This window comes from Mastigoproctus giganteus, chromosome 3, assembly GCF_048544385.1.
Source record: "Mastigoproctus giganteus isolate SK-2022 chromosome 3, ASM4854438v1, whole genome shotgun sequence".
NCBI classification, from domain to species: domain Eukaryota; kingdom Metazoa; phylum Arthropoda; class Arachnida; order Uropygi; family Thelyphonidae; genus Mastigoproctus; species Mastigoproctus giganteus.
The window spans coordinates 24,069,466-24,090,105 of NC_143577.1; the positions used below are offsets into that span (position 1 = coordinate 24,069,466).

The 20,640-nt window shown below is 35.0% G+C and overlaps 1 protein-coding gene across 4 annotated transcripts in view; it reads left to right on the top strand.

Annotated features, from left to right (window-relative positions):
* The window catches only part of LOC150087803 (mitochondrial potassium channel ATP-binding subunit), a 96,334-nt gene that overhangs the window by 54,302 nt on the left and 21,392 nt on the right, over window positions 1-20,640 (top strand). For all 4 annotated transcript variants that reach the window (XM_090370431.1, XM_090370432.1, XM_090370430.1 and 1 more), the window contains 4 exons: window positions 646-718; window positions 6,281-6,400; window positions 6,758-6,830; window positions 15,396-15,529. In XM_090370431.1, the coding sequence (XP_090226557.1) occupies window positions 646-718; window positions 6,281-6,400; window positions 6,758-6,830; window positions 15,396-15,529 (400 nt within the window). The remainder of the gene's footprint in view (window positions 1-645; window positions 719-6,280; window positions 6,401-6,757; window positions 6,831-15,395; window positions 15,530-20,640) is intronic.

Here is a 20,640-nt window from a genome sequence, read left to right on the forward strand (position 1 = left end):
TCTAGTTCACCTGTTTTGCATATTTACCTTGCTGGCTTAGTTCTTGAATTCTCTGGTAAACATTCTGGCAGCAGTGAAATAAACACCTGTGAGTTTGGATAAACTGCTTGAAATGTATTCATTTCAACAAACCCCTGAAAGTACTTTGTAACAGGCCGGATTAGCAAAATTATGCAGTGTCAGTAGTGCATTTAAAAAAAATTGTATACATTTCCTCTTATTTATTCAACAGCACTGAATAGGTTAATAGAATATATTAGTAGAACGTTGCATTTGAAGAATTTGGCTGCAGAACAATCCATAATTGTCAGATTTTCTTGAGTGGGAAAATAGAGAAGTACACTCAGAAGTAAAAAGGAACTGCTTCACCACTATCTAAAATTTGCATAATATTGGCAATTTATCACTGAATATTGGCAATTTCTCATAGTGAAAATTTTCTATTAGGTGATTTTGGCATTGGTAATAATCATATTTTTAGAATTCATTGAAATAAAAAAAAAATAGTGAATACATAAAATATGAATATTTAAACATTATCAAATATCTAAACATTAAATGTTGAAGCTATCAATTTAAATTTATTGAGATAAATTTTATCTCCTGTTAATTTAAATAATTTTCTGAAACTGTTTTTTGAAACAGGTCATTAGCTCAGCTTTCCCTATTATTTGGCCAGTTTGTCAGAGGAATGGCTGCAGGTGCTAGAGTGTTCCAAGTAAGTATAGTAAAATATTTACAGTAAATATAGATGTGAATTTTCTCTTCTGTGACATTCAAGGTATTTTTACTTATGCAGTAGACTCCTGCCATCTTGATACCAGTCTAATCACCTGTAACTCTTGGGATATTACTAAAAATTCAAAGGAGATTCAATTTTTTTTGGCTGTATATATAACTTGTCTGGCAAATTTAAAGTGCTAAGCCTACTTACTACCATACACCATATGTAGTTACACAGGCCTGAAATGATTTTGGGATGCATCCTCTATTATTTATGTACACTGAATTAAAAAATAACACCCATTTTTGTCCATCACATACATACATAATTTTATCAAAATTTCATAGTCATTTTTTTACGTTTTTGAATAAAATATAGTCAAAAATTATATAGTATCTATCTATACATTAAAAAAGTTTTTCTCCTAGTGATATTTATTTCAGCCAATGGGAGAAGAGGTCTGGGCAACTACGTCACTACAAATGCCCAGGTAAATAATTACATAGGTCATTTCTTGACTAGATTTCGATCAGTGCATTATAATGTTAGTATAATTTTATTATTATCCAAATAATAATAGAACTGTACAAATATTTACAAAAAAATTAAATATTTACAAAATACTAAACTATTTACAATCATACCTCTACTATATCTGGACATTAAATGGAAGGAACACAAATGGGTTACTGGGCAGAATCAGGCACTTGCTGTTGACAATGTAGAGTGCATACATCGGGTTGCATGCCAATGTCTGCCACATTGAAAGACAACTGCCTCCATAACATTCACCAATCTTGACCATGCCCGGCATCATTTGATGTTCCATTGTAACGTTTTTTGTATATTAATATCAGCTGATGAAGGGACCAATCATCCCTATATAGTTTGTATATTTGCAAATAGTTAGTATTTTGTAAATATTTTAAATATTTGTATAGTTTGTAAATATTTTAGTCCTGCTCTTTCGGATGCCTTTTCCTAAGTGATCTATGTAAATGCAGGTAAATAATTACATGGTGATGTTTATTCAACCTTGAGAATGCCGCATGGTGGGGTAGCCAATGGGAGAAGAGGGATGTGGGTCATGTGGTACAAGTGGGTGTGTCAATTATGTCACTACAAATGCACAAGTAAATAATTACATAGGTCATTTCCTAATTAGATATTGATCAGTGCGTTTTGACAAGTGTGTCTTTTGCGTAGAAAAGATTTGACTTACTCCGTCATACCTCTACATTTTACATAGAAAAGTGTGCATGGGGATTGGCGAACAAAGCGAGCAGGAGGCAAAGTCCCCTAGTATTTTATTATTAAAGGTTTACAACCACTAGATACTGATTTTTCTAGTGTGATCATGAACAGAGAAACTTCCAGAAGTTGAAAATGTGCCTTGCAAGATGGCATTAGTATAAGGGCTCCTCTGTAGCCAGGTGGGCAGGAGCAGCAGTGCATAGCACACGCTTCTTGATTAGATCAGAGTTCGAGCCCATGACCACCAAATAGGGAGGATGCAGAAAGGTCAGGGAATGACCACCGCATATCCCTGGAGCAATATGGCCTTAGTTGCCAATGTTCCTAAAAACCAAATAACAACAACAACATTAGTATAGGAAATGACATTCTCTATGTTGTTTTAGTTTATACAAAATGTACCAAGAAAAAATTGTGGTTATTTCTGTAATTGTGGTTATTTTTGTAAATTATAATGCATTATAGCAACAAGGAGCTGTGTAAGTTCCTTGTTGTATGTATGTATCATATTTATGATACATTGTGATATATTTGCGGAAAATTTGCTTTAAAAATACAAAGGAAAACATAAAGAATTTGTTAAAAAGATTGTACTGTGCATATTTCAGGATAAAATTTGCCAACCAAGATAAAATGTGGGTTTTACTCAGATTTTGGGACACATGTTGAACTGTTGAGAAAATGAAATCAAGATAGAAAAAGTACTGCCTTTTGCTTTTCCTAGGAATGATAGGAACCTTAAGCCACAGAGATTATTGCTATTTTTGTGTATTGAAAGTGCAACATTATGACACTAAAAATAAAAAAGACATTTCATATATGAATGTACCACTTACCATAACACCATTGGACATGATAAAATTTTCCTATACCTTCCTTCTTCTGCCAGAAAATTACAATTTCATCATCAGATTCTGAATGTAATGTGTATGGCAATGATTCCTAGCATGAAAATTTACATGAACAATAAATAATCCATACAAAACAAACTGAATGATTTAATGACAGATTTGGGTCCTCCAAATTTTTGTGAGTAGGCTTCAAAGCTAAAAAAGTTCATTTCATTATTTTCTCAGAAAAATTTACTCATCTGTTGTAGTAGACAAGATTTCAAGACAATTATTTCCAGATTAATAATTAGAGCTGTGGAATAACCAAGTGAGTGGGACTGTTCATTGATTCCTTAATAAGGTAATATTTATGCTTGTGTTCCAGTTGCCATTCAGTTCATGTAAAGACATTCTCTGAGTGGCTAGTTTATTAGGTACTCTGACCTAATAGCAAGTAGCACCTCCTTTAGTCCTCAGAACTGCTTCAAGTTATTGGGACATGAACTCCACAAAGTTTCAGAAGCATTCTGTAGAAATGCTGATCCATGCATACTTTACTGCATCCTGTAATTTCCTGAGATTGGATGGTGGGAGATCACTGTCATGGTTTCCATTACACCTAATTCAGAGGTATTTAATAAGGTTGAGATTTGGTGACCAAGCAAGCCAGTGAAGTATGGTAATGTCACCCTTGTGTGTCTGAAACCATCCATCCTGAATGATCCATGTATTTGTGACATTGTATGTTGGAAGAACTTCCAACATACACCCGCAGTTGTTTGACAATGATGTTTAGATAGGCTGTGGCATTTAGATGTTGATCCTTCTGCTAGTTTTAGGATCTAATATATGCCATGAAAACACCCTACACTATCGCACCTCCGCCACCATCTTATAATGTTGATGCCTGGCATGATGGCATCGTTGATTCATGCAGCTGTTTCCATACCCTGGTCCTGTTGTCAGCAAATGTAACAACTAGAATTCATCAGACCCAGTGACCTTTATTCCACTTCTCAAAAATCTGGTATCAGTGTGCCTGTGTCCACTCTATCTGTAGCTGCATGTTTTAAACTGACAAGAGTACAATGAGGTCATCTCAGTTCACATCCAAAATTCTCTTGATCAGTCAGTACCAGTTCTTATGGTTCAAAGGCTGACTTTTGAACCGTATGAACTTCCAACATACACTCACAGAATTATCTCAAAGTAAAAAAAATTAACAGCAATTATGACTGTCACTCTTATCTATAAAATGTTTATTTGTCTGTAGAACTGTATGTTCATGGGACAATTTTCAAAACTGTGTGAGCTGAAAAATAAAAATCCTGAACAACTCACAGAGGGAACTGCACTTCCTCCATTTGAGATTGGCTAACTTCAGCCTGGAATTGAAAAGGACTTTAGAAATTCCTCTGGTCATCAATGGGAATTGTTTTGAATAATTTTTAATAACAGTTCCTCTTAGTGAACTTGTTATTAAAGAAATTAAAAAATTAATGATTAATCCAATTTTTCTAAATGCATGGTAGATGGTAGTGTCTCGTAGCAACTAAGCTGCCACAGAATTACTTCTCAGAGTAAGAGGACCACCAACTAACCAAACCATCATTTTCATAAAACTTACAATTCTTATCCTTTGTATTCAAAACATAAGATTGTTTTGGGTGCCAAACCATGTCTGGCTTCCAGAACAATCATAAGCCTCCATAACCAGGTGGGCAGGAGCAGCAGTGTGTAGCACGTGCTTCTTGATTAGACCGGGATTCGAGCCCGTGACCACCAAATACGGAGGATGCAGAAAGGTCAGGGAATGACCACCGCATATCCCCGGAGCAATATGGCCTTAGTTGCTAATGCTCCTAAAAACCAAATAACAACAACAATCACAGCTATATTTACTAAAATCCAATCCAAAAAGGCAAAGTCACCTCCAATGCAAACAAATCCAACAAAACAGATTACTACTCTTCAAATGTGAGCATTTACAACTTTCTTGTTCCAAACCCTGCTGTGGGTTATTCTCAATGGTCTAATAATAGAAGTTGTTGCATTCCGAATAACCAGATGGCTTCTCCTTATTTTGAGAATAGTGACATCCAAAATAACCATCACTGCCTAGTTTTTTAAAATGTTTCTTTTTCAATCAAGTAGCACACTGTAATTTCAAAAAGATCCAGTCTCTCCAGATTTATCAATTATTTGTAGATTCCAGATCTTTTAAACAATAGGAAACAATCTTTGGGAATTTAATAAATGTTAATATTCACACAAGCAGATGTGCCCTCTCCAATTCATATGAAGTATGGAATCATAAACTAGATCCAAAGATTGTTTAGACTAGTCACAAAATCAGACATATCCATGACAGTATTGACTGTATTTCCAATTTTCATAAACTTCTTATAAGCTCGCTTTCAGTTGTATCTTTTGTAAGCATAGATATCATCTTTAATTTTTGTATAAAAACAGCCAACTATTTGTCCTAGATCTCATACTTTATGTAATGCCAAAGAATATTTGATAAATAGTTATCAAAAGATTATACAGGATGATACTGATAAAGAAAATATGTGTAATCTATTTCTGAAGAAAGGATCCACTGTCAAATGCATAGGCATCATAATCAACAGAATTTTATTCAATTGGAACAAAGCCTTAACAATCATATGCTCTTCTTATATATTGTTCGTGCTTTTGATTCTTCACATCATATTGTACCTTATATCACATTGTTCTGGTGAATGTGCTGATGACACCATCTATCTCTTCCAGATACTAAACTAACCACCACATCATTCAGTTTTTAACTGATAAATTATGCCAGTGATACAAAACTTTCAGTATATAGTTTCAAAAAAGATAATTCTACAATCCTTTCTTTAATTAGACAATCAATAGTGAGCATTATGTTGCTTTGTTTAAATATTTGTGGAAGTATTATGACAGATGAATTCCTTAAAACAATTTTAGCAAGGGAGTGCGACTGCTCACACCTCCTTAGTCTGTGGTTTTATGGGCAGTTAATGTCAAAAGAATTATGGCTACCAGAAAGTCTAGACTTCAGTTCATCTGATTTGTTTTTATGAGAATTTTTAAAGGACCAAATGACCAGTGAGAAAGTTTCTCATTAGTCATCAAGTCTTCACTATATGATGCTTACTCACACACTGAAGAGACCCCAACCAGAGTTCAAACTACATTCTTGGATAATGGCATGCATTTAAAATAAATAGCACTATGCTTCTCCACTTGTGTAGTGCTTTTCATTTAAAGTATATATTGCAATACCAGAACACCATGGTTGAGGATGCTTCCACAATATGAGACTGATGCATTCATGGAAAATCTGGTTTATGGAAGCACTAAATATATATTTGGTTTCTAAATTAACTTATTTCATTAACTGAAATGAAAATTAACCCAGAATGGTTATTATTGTATCAATTTTGTTTGCTATTTTACATTACAGTATATGAATTTAGAACCAACCATATTACCAACTAGTGGAATAATTATACCAGCTAATAAACTGAGGGGAGATATACGCTTTGAGGGAGTTTCATTTTCATATCCAACACGTGACAATCATGTAAGTTTATTTGATAAAAATAAATTCCCCTTTTGTATTTTTAATTTTATCTTTGTTTTATTGAAATTGGCATATATGTTTTTCATTATTATTAATTTCACTCTATACATATACACTGGTGAAATAAAAGTTAACATATATACCGACCAAGTCTCTCATCTAATGTTTTTTTTATTTATGTTAGTCTTTGTATGAAAATATGGATAAACCTATTAGTATCACTAATATAACAAAAAAAAATCATAAAGATTAATGAATAGTTTATAAATTCACTGCACTTAAAAAATATAGTTATCCTGAGATTAAATTTAATTGTTCTTGTATAAATTACATGTCATGTGTTTAATTTGTTTCTAGGTAGTTCTTGATAATTTCAGTCTTCATCTTCCAGCAGGAAAGATGGTTGCTCTTTGTGGCCTGTCAGGAGGAGGTGAAAACATTCAAAGTTTTGCACAATAATTAGAAAACTCAGAATGAACAAGCAACATTGTGTATGTGCGTGCGTGTATGTGCATGTTAGGTTAAACAATATTTTGTCTGTAGTTTTGAATTTCTCCCAGTTAATGGCTTAGAGCTTTTCCTGTATTTTTGCTTGCCATAGAAAATTTTTAAGCTAATTATGTCATTTTATAAATTAATCTACAAGATATTTATTTTCTCTTAAAAATATATTTTTTGTTAATTATTATACAACAATAATTGATGGTGTTCCTTTACATAAATTTTTACATTATGTACAACTCTGAGCAGAAAAAATACTATAGAATAGAGTTGAACAAGCTTATGAAATGATTTCATAAACAACTTTCATTTCTATTCATTTGATTATTAAACAGGATGACATCAATTTGCTATAAAAGAATTATAGGTTATTAAGAAAAAAAAATGTCCCAACTTAATTTAATATATCCCCTAAACATATTAACATAAAAAAGTGATTTTAGGCCCTTGTGGGTTGCATAGTTGGTATGATCACCATCATCCCCATACTGGGTGGAAAAGACCTGAGTTTAAATTCCATCAACAACATGAGGAATTTTTATGGGCCTTTTTTACAATGTGGCTGAGTTAGTCAGTCGCAGGAAAGCATAGGGTGTTTTTTTTTTTTTTTTCTCCTGGAAACTTGGTATTTTCATCCAGCAAACAGCAAATTGACTAGAATACATGCAGTTTACAGGCATATTATGTATGGCACAATATAGCCTAAGCTGCTGCTGTGCCTACATTACATAATATAAGTAATTTAGTGTCATAGAATGTAACACACCAGAGGAACTGTTCTATCCCAGTTGCTTCCAGAAACAGTACTTGCAAAATGGCTTATTATAAAGAAAACACATTTATAGTGAAATTATTTTATGAAAATGCTAGTGTGATTTAGGTGCAGCATGAATTTTTCATGAAATTTGATTAAAGTAAAGCAGGGCAGTAATAAACAGATTGTTCAAAAGTTTGAAGCGACTTGTACTTTGACGAAGATTAAGATGGGTATTGTCTGTCACAGCAAAAAAGAAGAAAACAGGAACAGCATACAACATTTCATGTATTAAGGAAACAATGATACAAAAGGCCACTAAACTTTGAAATGCCTGTTGCATTTCAACAACATGATTTAAAGAATATATTTCACAAAATATGAAAAGTTTCTTCATAAAATACAAATGCTATGATCCTTTAATGCATACAAACATGTCAATAAGAGGTGAATCATTTTTATGGGCAACAAGGGCAAATGGGCAACAAGAATGATTTGTTTCTGTGGAAGAAAATACTACTGTTCTTTGAAATATTTATAAAAGAATTCATTTTATCTTCTTTGTATGTAAACAAGAGAATTCACATATATAAAGTATAGGAAATTTGATCATGTCAACATTTTTCTACCTTTCTACTTGAAAGGTAGATAAAGTGTTCACATGATCAGATTTTCTGATTTTTTTTTTTTTATAGAAGAAAATACTACAGTATTTTTTTACATTTGGCCTGGTAGTATTTTCTTGCATTTTCTTACTTTTGCCCTTAAGCTTAACAAATATTAAGGACAAAAGGATCAGAGCTGTGCAAAGACCCTCCATGATTTTATGAAGTGAAAACTGGGAGTGGAGAGGATGCAGGCTTTTAGCTTATTTTTACTCAATTATTACTGAAGTCCATAGAGTAGGTGTGCCCGGGAGGTGGGGAGCAGGAGGATTCGATTCTCCATCTGAAACTAGATAGCTACCACTTAAATTATGAGCATTAGAACTTTGGAATTTATAGTCTGCTCCAAATTAAATTTATGGTATACAGAAAGGCAGGCATCTTTCATTTCCACCACCTTGAAGCAAGGTAGCTGTGACAAATTATAAACTGTACCACCACCTGCTTTGGAATTTTTATAACAAGCTAATATAAGCCAAATTCACAGCACTAGCAAGGAGATACTAGTCTATTGTGATGAGGGATGTTTTTATTTTGATCTACAGTGTTGAAACAAAGCGGAAACAACTCAAATTATGATTATCCCACCCATTTAGGAACTCATGTTTATAAGCCAGTCCAAACTAATTCATAGTAAAAGTGAAAGGCACTTTAGAGTATCCAGATGGGAACAATTTCTTCATTTTGACTTGAAACAAGATGTTCACCACTTGAATTATAAACACAATCCACTTAGAGACTTTTACTGCTGATATTGTGATCAAAATCATATTTACAGTACATGCAAAGGATATACATTTATATTTTAAACGAGTACAGAGAATGGCAACAAGATTAGCAAATGGAACAAAGGGTTGCTCTTATGAAGAAAAGCATAAGTTTTGCAAATTACAGTGTCTGGAGACTAGGCACCTGCGAGGTGATCTGATTGAGGTGTATAAAGCCTTGAATGGATTGAACATGCTCAGTGCTGATGAAATTCTTCCTCTTGATCAGAATAATCATCTGAAAGGGCATAAATTCAAATTGAGGAAAGACAGGTGTAGGATAGATGTGCAGAAGTTTGCCTTTAGCCAGTGGGTGGTTGATTGCTGGAACAAACTTCCATCTGTCGTTGTAGAAGTTGATAGCTTAAATAGATTCAAGACAAAACTAGACAAACATTTGGAGTGAGTGGATGGGTGAAATAAGAAGGGTTTTTTTTTTTTTTTTTTTTTTTTGGCTGATGAGTTTGCTTTCTTGCATCATGTGCCTTTACTAATGCTAACTGCTGATGATCTCTCAGCATGACTGGTTAGGTTATGAGGTTTTTTTAAAAATTACTATTATGGTTACAATTTTTAAACTGACTTTTGTTGGCCAGAAGTTAAAAAAAATAATCACATGAAAAATATTCAAGTGAAAAATACCTTTTCTAGTTGCTTTTGTTATGGAAATAGTTTTTTTCCCCTAATAATTACTTTGTTTGTAAATATAATATTTTATTTTTGTAGAATGCATAGTATTATTGAGAAGAACACTAAATTTCAATCAAGAATATTAGTGGAAGCTGTTGATAATTGCCCGAAATTTGGTTAGATAAAAAAAAGAACGTAAAATATCCATATGCTACTACACTGTAAGCTACTAAATGCATGGATAGTTTATGTTTATGAATGTGATATTTTATTTTTACAATCCATATACAGTCAGTCCTTGTATAACATGATAGTTGTGTTCATAGAAACCCTCGTGCAATGCAAAATCGTGCAATATAAATAACAGGCCTTATGGGAAAAATAGGGTTAGCTGCCGACCACCCAAGATTGACACACATTTGTAACCAAAACATTACCAAACACAATAAATAATCGTAATAAAATATTTACACAGTTGAAAAATGTAAAATTAATAATTTAGTCATTTAAATTTAGATTCCTACCTTAAAAATAAATTAAGACAGCTTGCGGGTGTGAGAAAGGGTTGAAGCAGCGGAATTATGGGGAAAGTCATGGCAGGTTGTCATCATTATTGGAACTGGGAGATGGAGGAGATGCTTATGAGAGCTTTGGACGAAATGTGGTCACACCAGAACTACAGGGCTGTGGCTCATTTTCTGTCTCTTTCTTAGGTGTTTTCATAAAAAAGACATCTAGTTTCTGTTGTTTTGCTATCTTCCTTCTTTCACAAAGCAACTGCTTATATAGCTCCAAAGCAGATTGAATTGTATGAAGTGCTGCTCTTCTGCATCCTTCTGCATTGTAATTGTTATCTTCTAGCCATTGCATACTTTTTTTCAAATGAATTTAAAACTGAAAACTCTGAAGTAGAAAGCTGTTTTATGGTGGATTTCAGGCTTTCATCTTCGTTGTCTTCCTCGCCTTCCACCTGCCCTCCAGCAACAAGTTGTTGCAGTTCTTCAGTTGAAAGTTCTTCTTCATGAGACTGAAGCAACTTTTCTAAATCTTCTTCCTCCAATTCCTCAAAGCCAACCTGCTTTGCGAGGGCAGCACAATGTGCTTTGAATTTAGGAAGCTCATTTACAGGAACAAAGCCTTTAAAATCACGAATAAAATCTGGTAAAAGAGGCTGCCAAACACCAACACATGTAAACATTCTTTTGTCACTTTGTTCCAAGCCTCCACAATTATGTAAATTGCATTCTTTATGTTGAATTGCTTCCAGAAGTCTAACTGTTGGTGCATTTTTGCCCTCTGTTGCTGCTATCAACATCTTAAATGTGCATCTTGTGTAATAGTGCTTAAAAGCAGCAATTACTCCTTTGTCAAATGGCTGGATAAGAGATGTTTCCCTTATGGAGATAAAACCAGGATTTTGATGTTTGGTGACAGTTCAGCAAGGGTTGGAGGGTGACTTAGTGCATTGTCCAAACAATTAAAATCCAAATTTTTCTTTTTGCAGTAGCTTCAAAACACATCTAGTAGAAGATCAGTGAAGATCTGCCCTGTCATCCACCTGCTTCTGCTGTTCCTAAAGTAAACACCCAGGGTAGGCCTTACAATCCTTTTAATGCTCGTGGATTGGCTGCATGATAAATAACAACAGGCTTCAGTTTCAAGTCACCACTTGCATTTGCTCCTAACATAACAGTCAATCTATCCTTAGCAGCCTTGAAGCCTGGAGCTTGTGCTTCCTCTCTTGAGATATATGTTTGTGATGGCATTTTTTTCCAATACAGTCCAGTTTCATCAGAGTTTAAAATTTGGTCCGATGTATAGCCCGCTTCTTCAACTAGTTTTTTCAGTATCAGCAGAAATTCCTTTGCTGCTTCTTCATCTGCACTCGCAGCTTCTCCTGATAATTTCATGTTATGGAAAGTGTGACGTTTCCTGAAATAATTAAACCAGCCACTACTGGCAGTAAAGGAAGGCACTTCTTAAGGATTTTCAGCTTTATATTTCTGAGATCTTCAGATATTGCCAATGCTTTTGCTTTTATCATAAGCAAACTTGTTCCTGATCTCTTCTTTGTTTGATCTTCTATCCAAACAGATAACAGACGTTCCATTTCTTCCAATTCTTTGTGTCTTGATCTAGTTGATTTTGTTACACTTTGAGTTGTTCTTGCTATAAAAGTTGCTTTTATTTTTTCTGCATTCTTTCTAATTGTTCTCAGCGTTGCCTCATTTAGGCCTGTAGCACACACAATATCACATGTTCTGTCATTCCGCTGAAAGCGTTTCACAATTTCTTTATTTTTCTTCAATCGATATTCCTTTTATTTTTCTCTCTGAACTTGTAGTATCTTCACCAGGATGCTTCCTTTTCACACTTTTTTCAAGTATTTTACTAATTTTTTGGGAATAGAGCACAAATATAAAAAGAACAAAAATGAGGAGACAAACTTGATACACATAAATAGCACAGTGCTCAAGAGTAGCAACTGAATAAACAACTCAGTAGAAACCCGTGTAGAAACTGAATATACAATGCAGTAAAGGTGGAAACACACTGTGCTCACATTTTACATGCTTATGTTTTACTAAAGCACATTTTCTGGAGGTCACTACCATACAATAAAAACAATTTGAAGTTTCTGGTTTATTGGGGGTTCTTGCCAGTGGAATCTGTTAAATGGGTAGTAAAAAAAAAAAAAAAAAGGTAAACTGCAGCCATTATCAACCTACTGCAGGATGGAAGTCTCCTCAACAATTCATGCTGAGAGAAATGGACCATAATCTGCCACGCAGATCCAGTGTGGGTTGGCAGATTGACTGTTTTTAGCAGTTCGGCGTGTGCTACTGCACTCCCGCTCCTGACCATTCGCTATGGATAAACTCGATCTAATTGCATTTGCGATAATACCGATAGCTGGAATTGTGTGGGTTTTTACGTTATTATGTGAAATGAATTTCCCCTTTCATGAAACACCAAGGGGAATCGTGCATAAGCAAATTCAGTTCATGTTATATGTGACATCGTTTTCCTATTTATAAATCATGCATGATCGAATTCGTGTAGTGTAAATACATGTTATATGAAGACTGACTGTAGTACTATTGACCAGAATGCAAATCTCGTTATAAACTGTAACTGGAAACTCCTAAAATCTGACTTAAAAGCTTTCATTGTGATGACATAATTAAGAATTTAAAAAATAATAACTATTTAAAAATGAAACATTCTATATCGATAGAACATAAACAAAATAGCTGGGAAAGTGAACATAAACAAAATAGCTAGGAAAAAAATATTAAAAATTTATTTATAATAAAGAAATTTCATTGGCCATGATTTGGAATTAAAAAAAATTTCTGGCTGAAGTGAATGACCATTTTTCATGATGATTACAGATAGTGTTGGCTGCTAGTGGTTCACTTGTCTTAAATTTTCCTGAGGCTGCTGTGCTGTATTTTGTGATATCAGGCAACCAAAAAAGGTTTGGGCAGATTTTTTCAGTAGTGAAAATTTGAACATGGCAAGTGCAACAATTATTATGAATACCACTAGATATAGCTTTTTAAGTCATATTTCTTTCTGTTCACTATTCAATGACTTGCAATTATTTTATTTTACTTATTTTAATGTAAATTGACTTGTCAGATAGTTGTAATGAACATACTATTTAACTTTCATACCAATATGCATCTCGCATATTGTGCATATTTCCTGTCATTGGGTTGTTCAGGTCTTCACTGTGCCTGCCTGCCCATCAGTGATATCCAAAAAAGGATGGAAATCTGGGTCTTTGTAGTGGTAGACACTTTAAATAAAACAGCAATATTCTTCTCCATTGGGGAAGTGCATTGTTCAGAGTAGTGCAATACCAAGACATCTCATGCTGGAGTGTTTCCACAATATGAGGTAAATGCACTAAATAGGAAGCTAAGTTTGCTTGATGTTCCATACAGAATGAGGCAAATTTGTATTATCTAAATATAAAATAATTTAGATCAGTGCTTCTCCAACTTTATTGGATCACCCCCCCCCTAAAAAAAGCCCTCACCAGGGCTTTTTTTTAGCCCACCAATATAAAGTGAAGCTAAATAACTGAAATTAATATTTGTCTGTTTGCCTCCAAAAACGTAAATGCAGCCCTGCATGTATGTGTGTGAATTATAAAGAAAACTATTCACTGTACTTTATTCCTTCTTCGTAAAAAATTACAACTACATAAATAAAGTCAGTTATAGTCACTTAAATTAAGTCATAAAAATTAAAAGTTAATTACATAAATAAGTCATGATATTAATGGAAATAGTTAATTATATTTTAATATTTAATGCGATGGATGAGCTTGGCAGAGATTTATTAGCTTATCAATATTGGGTTTAATATCTGTAAGTAGAAGTCGTAAATCGCCACGTTTAACAACATCTAGACAATTTCTAGATGTTGTTAAACGTGGCAACAATTGAGATACAGCACTGAAACCGGTTTCAACTAGATATGTTGGAAAAGACATAAGTAATTTTTTTACAATTCCCCACAATGCAGGATAATGGTCAGAGATTTTCTTTTGTAACCAAAATTCCCGATATGAATTTTGAAATTTTAGCTTCAGTTCAACTTCATTTTGTAACTCAATCAATTCTTCTTCTACAAAACATTCACCATCATCATTATTTAAAAAAGGATTTATAACCCAATCTGGAATTTTCAAATTAAGGTGATTTTCGAACCTTTCCTGCATATCTCTGTGCAACATTTCTAGTTGATTACAAAAAGTTAGTAGAGTTTCATCAGCTATTTTTTATTTTTTCTTTATTTCCAACAGATTTGGAAATTGATACAATTCACATCACCCTATGTTGCGTATAAAAAGCTTTAATTTTGAAATAAATGCTGAAATTTGAGTTTTTGCCTTAATAAGAGTTACATCTTGTCCTTGTAAATATAAGTTCATTGAGTTGAATCTAGTAAATAAATCTGCAAGATAAGCAATATCAGTTTTCATTTTCTTGAGATCATTACTAAGGTCATTGTTCCTATCTTCAAAATACCTGACAACAGTATCAAAGAATTCATAAAATCTGTTGAGACAGTTGCCTTTTGACAGCCACTGAACCTCGGAGTGAAGTAGCAATCGTTCAGAATCTTCGCTGTTTTGATCACAAAGCTTTTGAAATATATGATCACTCAAAGAATGTGCTTTAATTTTGTTTATAGCAGTAATAACAGTTTGTAGAGAATTGTGCAGCTGATCACCAAGTTTTTTCGCAACTAAATGCTGACGGTGAATGACACAATGAACTAATAATATTTGGCACAGCATTTTTTAAATAAGCCATAAAGCCCTTGTAATAGCCAATCATTGATGGTGCTCCATCCACCCCCTGTCACCTCCTTTCATGCCTATCGCCCCCCTATCGCCTCCTTTCATGCCTATCGCCCCCTTTTATGCCTAACGCTCCCATGGATAATTCAAACGCCCCCCCCCACTGGGCGATATCGCTCATTTTGAGCAGCACTGATTTAGATGATACATCTTAATCATAAAGTTTTTGTAATCATAAATAAAATATAGTTTTGTTTAAGTACAGTTTTGTAAATACAGTATAGTTCAGTGAAGTTTATTTTATGTAGGAGAATTTTTTACTTTATTTTATTGATATATATGATTATATTTTCTTCAGGGAAATCCACTGTTGCTTTCTTACTAGAAAGATTCTATGATATTTCTTCAGGCAGTATTTTTATTGATGGTTTTAACCTTAAAGACTTGGATTTACCATGGTTGCGTGGAAATGTTATTGGATTCATCAGTCAGGTATATAGAAATTTATTTAACATTACCTACTTTGACCGTTAACATAAACCAAATCATTCCAGGCTTCTCTGACTAGAAATTTGAGTTTTTCCATCTGAAAGTGTGTCAAATGTGAGAGCTGACTATTGTATATGAAATTGTATCATTTTGTGTTATGAAGTGCCACACAGTTCAGAAGCTTTAATAATGTACATTTCTTTTTTTCACCCTGATTATTTTTGTCATAAAAGTTTACAAATATATGCCTATGATCAAGATAAGTCTTGTAAAGCAAATCAGCTAGTTCCGGAGTGATTATCATATATATTATCCAGCTTCCCCATTGGTTTCTGGATTAATTTCTGTCTGAATAGAGAGCTGGCATTTGTTAATGCTTCATACCAAAATGCAGATCAAATGTTGTGCATACCTTAATGAAATTTTTTGGGGTTACTACTCATTACATTTCCACTATAAAAAAATAAATGAATTTTATTTTTTTTAAACATAAGTTGACCAAATGGATGATTGAGAAAGCCATATAGTTATTTGTTGACAATTAAAATGCATGCTAGGATCTTAAAAGAATTTAAATATTTGTTCCATGTCAGATAACATATTACTTTTTCAAGTATAAAGTACATTGTTTTAATAGTAGTATTTAATAGTACTGTTTTTTCTTAAGTTCTTGCAACCATCCTTCCTCAATTTAAATTTATGCCCCCCTCATGTGTTACCTCAGCAAGGGCTAAGATGCTCAGCATTTAGTTTATTCAATCCATTCAAAGCTTTAAACATCTCAATCAGATATCCTTGCAAGTGTCTACTATAAATGCTGAAATTTGCAGAACTGAAGCATTTCTTGGTAAGAGTAATTTGTTCTACTCACTAATCTCATTTACACTTTTCTGCACTTGTTCCCAACAAATCAAGTACTCAAGATGTGACCTAACTATTGCCTTACACAACAGGATAATAATTTCCTTATCCCTCTGGCAAAACTTTTGTATATCACTGACAAAACACCATGAGCTGTCCTGGAAGATTATCTGCACTACTCAGGAAACTTTTTTATGTCTGGCTGCACAATTACCCACAGATCTTTTTCACTCTCTGCTACTGTCAGTGTTATACCACACAGTTGATATGTTATTCATGGTGTTACTGCTATCCATATGCAGTAAGGCACCTCCGTAGCCAGGTGGGAAGGAGCAGCAGTGTGTAGCACACGCTTCTTGATTAGACCGGGGTTCGAGCCCGTCACCACCAAATACGGAGGATGAGGAAAGGTCAGGGAATGACCACCGCATTTCTCGGAGCAATATGGCCTTAGTTGCTAATGCTCCTAAAAACCAAATAACAAACAAACAAACAAACAAACATATGCAGTACCTTGCATTTGTCAATGTTAAACTTTATTTACCACTTCTTAGCCTATCTGCCTAATTTTTCTAGATCTTGTTGCAGTAAAAAAAAAAAAAGGTAAAATGCAGCCATTATCAACCCACAGCAGGATGGAAGGCTTCTCAACAATTCATGTTGAGGGAAATAGACCATAATCTGCCACCCTGGTCCAGTGTGGGTTGGCAGATTGACCGTATTTAGCAGTCAGGGGCTTGAACCCCCGGTCTACTCAAAGAGCGTGTGCTACTGCAATCCCGCTCCTGACCACTTGGCTATGGAAGTCACTTCTTGTTGCAGTAGTATACCCTGATTACTGTAATTAACCATTCTCCAACCTTTGTATCATCTGCAAACTTAGACATTAAACCTGATATTTCTTAACTTATCCCTAATGCTACATTTCCTCAATTTGTACAGCAGCCTTTTATGTGCAACAGTGTGAAAAGCTTTTCTGAAATCTAAGTAGATGATGTCAAAATTACTTTTTTTGCATTGAGTTCCTTTGTTACTGTATTGTAGTGTCCAATCAGATTGGTCTTCGACAAACCCTTAACAAATCCATGCTAGAATTACTATATAATTGTATTCATGTTTAGATAGTCCTGCACTGCTTCTTTAACCAGTGACTCATTATTTTCCCTGGAATTGAAATCAAGCTTACAGGTCTATGATTACTCACTTCATCCTTTGATTTCCCTTTTGTGAAATGGGGGTACATTTTTATATCAACAATCTACAGGAATCTCCCCTAAATCTAAGGATGCTCTTATGATTATGAATGTATAATTGAATACATTCCATCAACTCTGGGTGTCCTCTTTATGTTTAGCTTCAATAATTTCTTTTCCACTTTATTCTTAGTTATTACAAAACCATTTATTTCACTGTTAAATTTTTAATAAATTTCTAGCATCCCCACCTCTAAAGAATTCCTCATGTGTGAATGTAGATGCAAAATACCAAAGAGCTTGTTAGCAACCTGAGTAGGATCATCAACAGTTGAACTATTGATATCAAGTGGACCAATGTGATTCATACCCTTCCTTCCAGTGTTCACAGGTGCCTCTGTAGCCAGGTGAGCAGGAGCAGCAGTGCGTAGCACATGCTTCTTGATTAGACCGGGGTTTGAGCCCATGACCACCAAATATGGAGGATTAGCATTAGCATTAGCATTAGTAGAGGCATTTGATGCAAGAAAGCAAGCTTTAGCATTAGCATTAGTAGAGGCATATGATGCAAGAAAGCAAGCTTATTCAGCATCAGCCAAAAAAAAAAAAAAAAACCCTCTCCCATTTCACCCCTCCATTCGTTCGAAATACCTGTCCAGTTGAGCTTTAAATTTGTTTAGGCTATCAACTTCAACAACAAGTGATGGAAGTCGGTTCCACCAACCAACCACCCGCTGGCCAAAGGCAAATTTCCGCACATCTATCCGACATCCGTCCTTCCTCAATTTGAATTTATGCCCTCTGAGGTGATTATTCTGAGAAAGATGAAGAATCCCATTGGCATTGAGCATGCTCAAACCATTCAAAGCCTTATACACCTCTATCAGATCACCTCGCCGGTGCCTAGTCTCCAGACTCTGTAATTTGCAAAACTTAAGCCTTTCTTCGTAAGAGCAACCCTTTGTTCCATTTACTAATCTTGTTGCCCTTCTCTGTACCCGTTCCAGCAGCTCTACATCCTTCTTGAAATGAGGCCTCCAGACCTGAATACAGTACTCAAGATGTGGCCTAACCATTGCCTTATACAAGGGAATAATCACCTCCTTATCCCTGCTAGAAAAATTCCTGTATATCATTGACAAGACACCATGAGCTACTCTTGCAGCTCGTCTGCACTGCTCAGAGAACTTCATATCTGCCTGCACAATTACCCCCAGGTCCTTTTCATTCTCCACCACTGTCAGTGTAGTACCGCAGAGTTGATACATTGCTCTGGGGTTACTGTTACCCATATGTAGTACTTTACATTTGTCAATGTTAAACTTCATTTGCCACCTCTCAGCCCATCTGTTCAACCTTTCCAGATCCTGTTGCAGCAGCATAGCGTCAGTAGTGTCCTTAACGACCCTGCCAACCTTTGTATCATCTGCAAACTTAGACATTAAACTTGATATCCCATCATCAATATCATTCATAAACACCGAAAACAACAATGGACCCAACACTGAACCTTGAGGAACTCCACTAATAACATTAGTCCACGTTGAGCAGTGTCCATTGATTACCACTCTCTGTCTTCTGCCACTCAACCATCCCCTTATCCATAGCAGCAATTTGCCTCCAATGCCACACTGCTCCAATTTGTGCAGCAGTCTTCCATGTGCAACAGTATCAAAAGCCTTTCTAAGATCCAAATATATAATATCAAAGTTATTCCCTGCATCCAGTTCTTTTGTGACTACATCATAGTATCCAATCAAATTGGTCAGGCAAAACCTGCCCTTAACAAAACCATGCTGCGTCTGAGCTATAACTGAATTCTTGTCTAGATGATCCTGCAGTGCTTCTTTAACCAGTGCCTCCATTAACTTACCTGGAACAGAAGTTAAACTAACAGGTCTATAATTACTTGTGTCAGCCTTTGATCCTCCTTTGTGAATTGGGGTTACATTTGCACATCTCCAGTCTATGGGTACCTCCCCTGAGTCCAAAGAAGCTCTCATAATTATGGCTAGGGGTTTGCATACTTCCTTTGCTGCCTCCTTTAATATAACTGGATAGATCCCATCCACCCCAGGTGCCTTTTTTATGTTTATCCTCAACAATCTCTCCTCCACTTTCCTCTCAGTTATTACAAAATCATCCAGCTCACTGCCAATGTTTACTTTACCTACATCATTCTCCTTCCTGAATAACTCCTCATGCGTGAATGTAGATGCAAAATATTCGTTTAGATTGTTAGCCACCTGAGCAGGATCCTCAACTGTTGAACCATCAATATCCAGTGGACCAATCTGATTCATCCCTTTCCTTCTCGAGTTCAAGTATGTAAAGAACTCCTTTCTGTTTTTCTTTGCATCCTTTGCCAAGGATTTTTCGTAGTCTGCCTTTGCCTGCCTAATCTCCTTTGTGACTTGGTTACAGACCAACTTATATCTATCATAGGCTTCCATGTCACCCATTAATTTGTATGTATCCCATGCATTTTTCTTCTCTGCCACATGTCTCATTAGTCCATCTGACAACCATTTAGGCCTAAACCTTGAACAATATTTCTTAGTTGGTATGTAAAGCCTGGTAGCCACCAAGATTAGTTCCTTGAATGCTTCCCATTTTGAGTTTGCCGTTGGTAACATCATCAGTTGGTCCCACTGTATAGAATTTAAATACTGTCTCAGACCATCATAGTCGCCTTTACGAAAACAAAAACCCTTCCCTTTACCTCTGATGGTAGTTACCTCCTTGAGTAAATCCCACTTCAACACACTGTGATCACTGCCACCTAGTGGTTCATTTATCTGCAGGTTCTTAATGCATGAAGAATCACTACTGATAATCAGATCAAGAGTATTGCTCCCTCTTGTTGCCTCACGAACATGCTGATTTAGAAAACAATCATCCAATAAATCCACAAAAGCCTTGCTAGTGTGCGAGTGACCAACCCACAAATTCCAGTCAATATCTGGGAAATTAAAATCCCCCATTATAAGACTCTCTGATTTACTGGCCCACTCTATTTCCCTGTACAATATCTTATTATACTCATCAGAGTCATTAGGC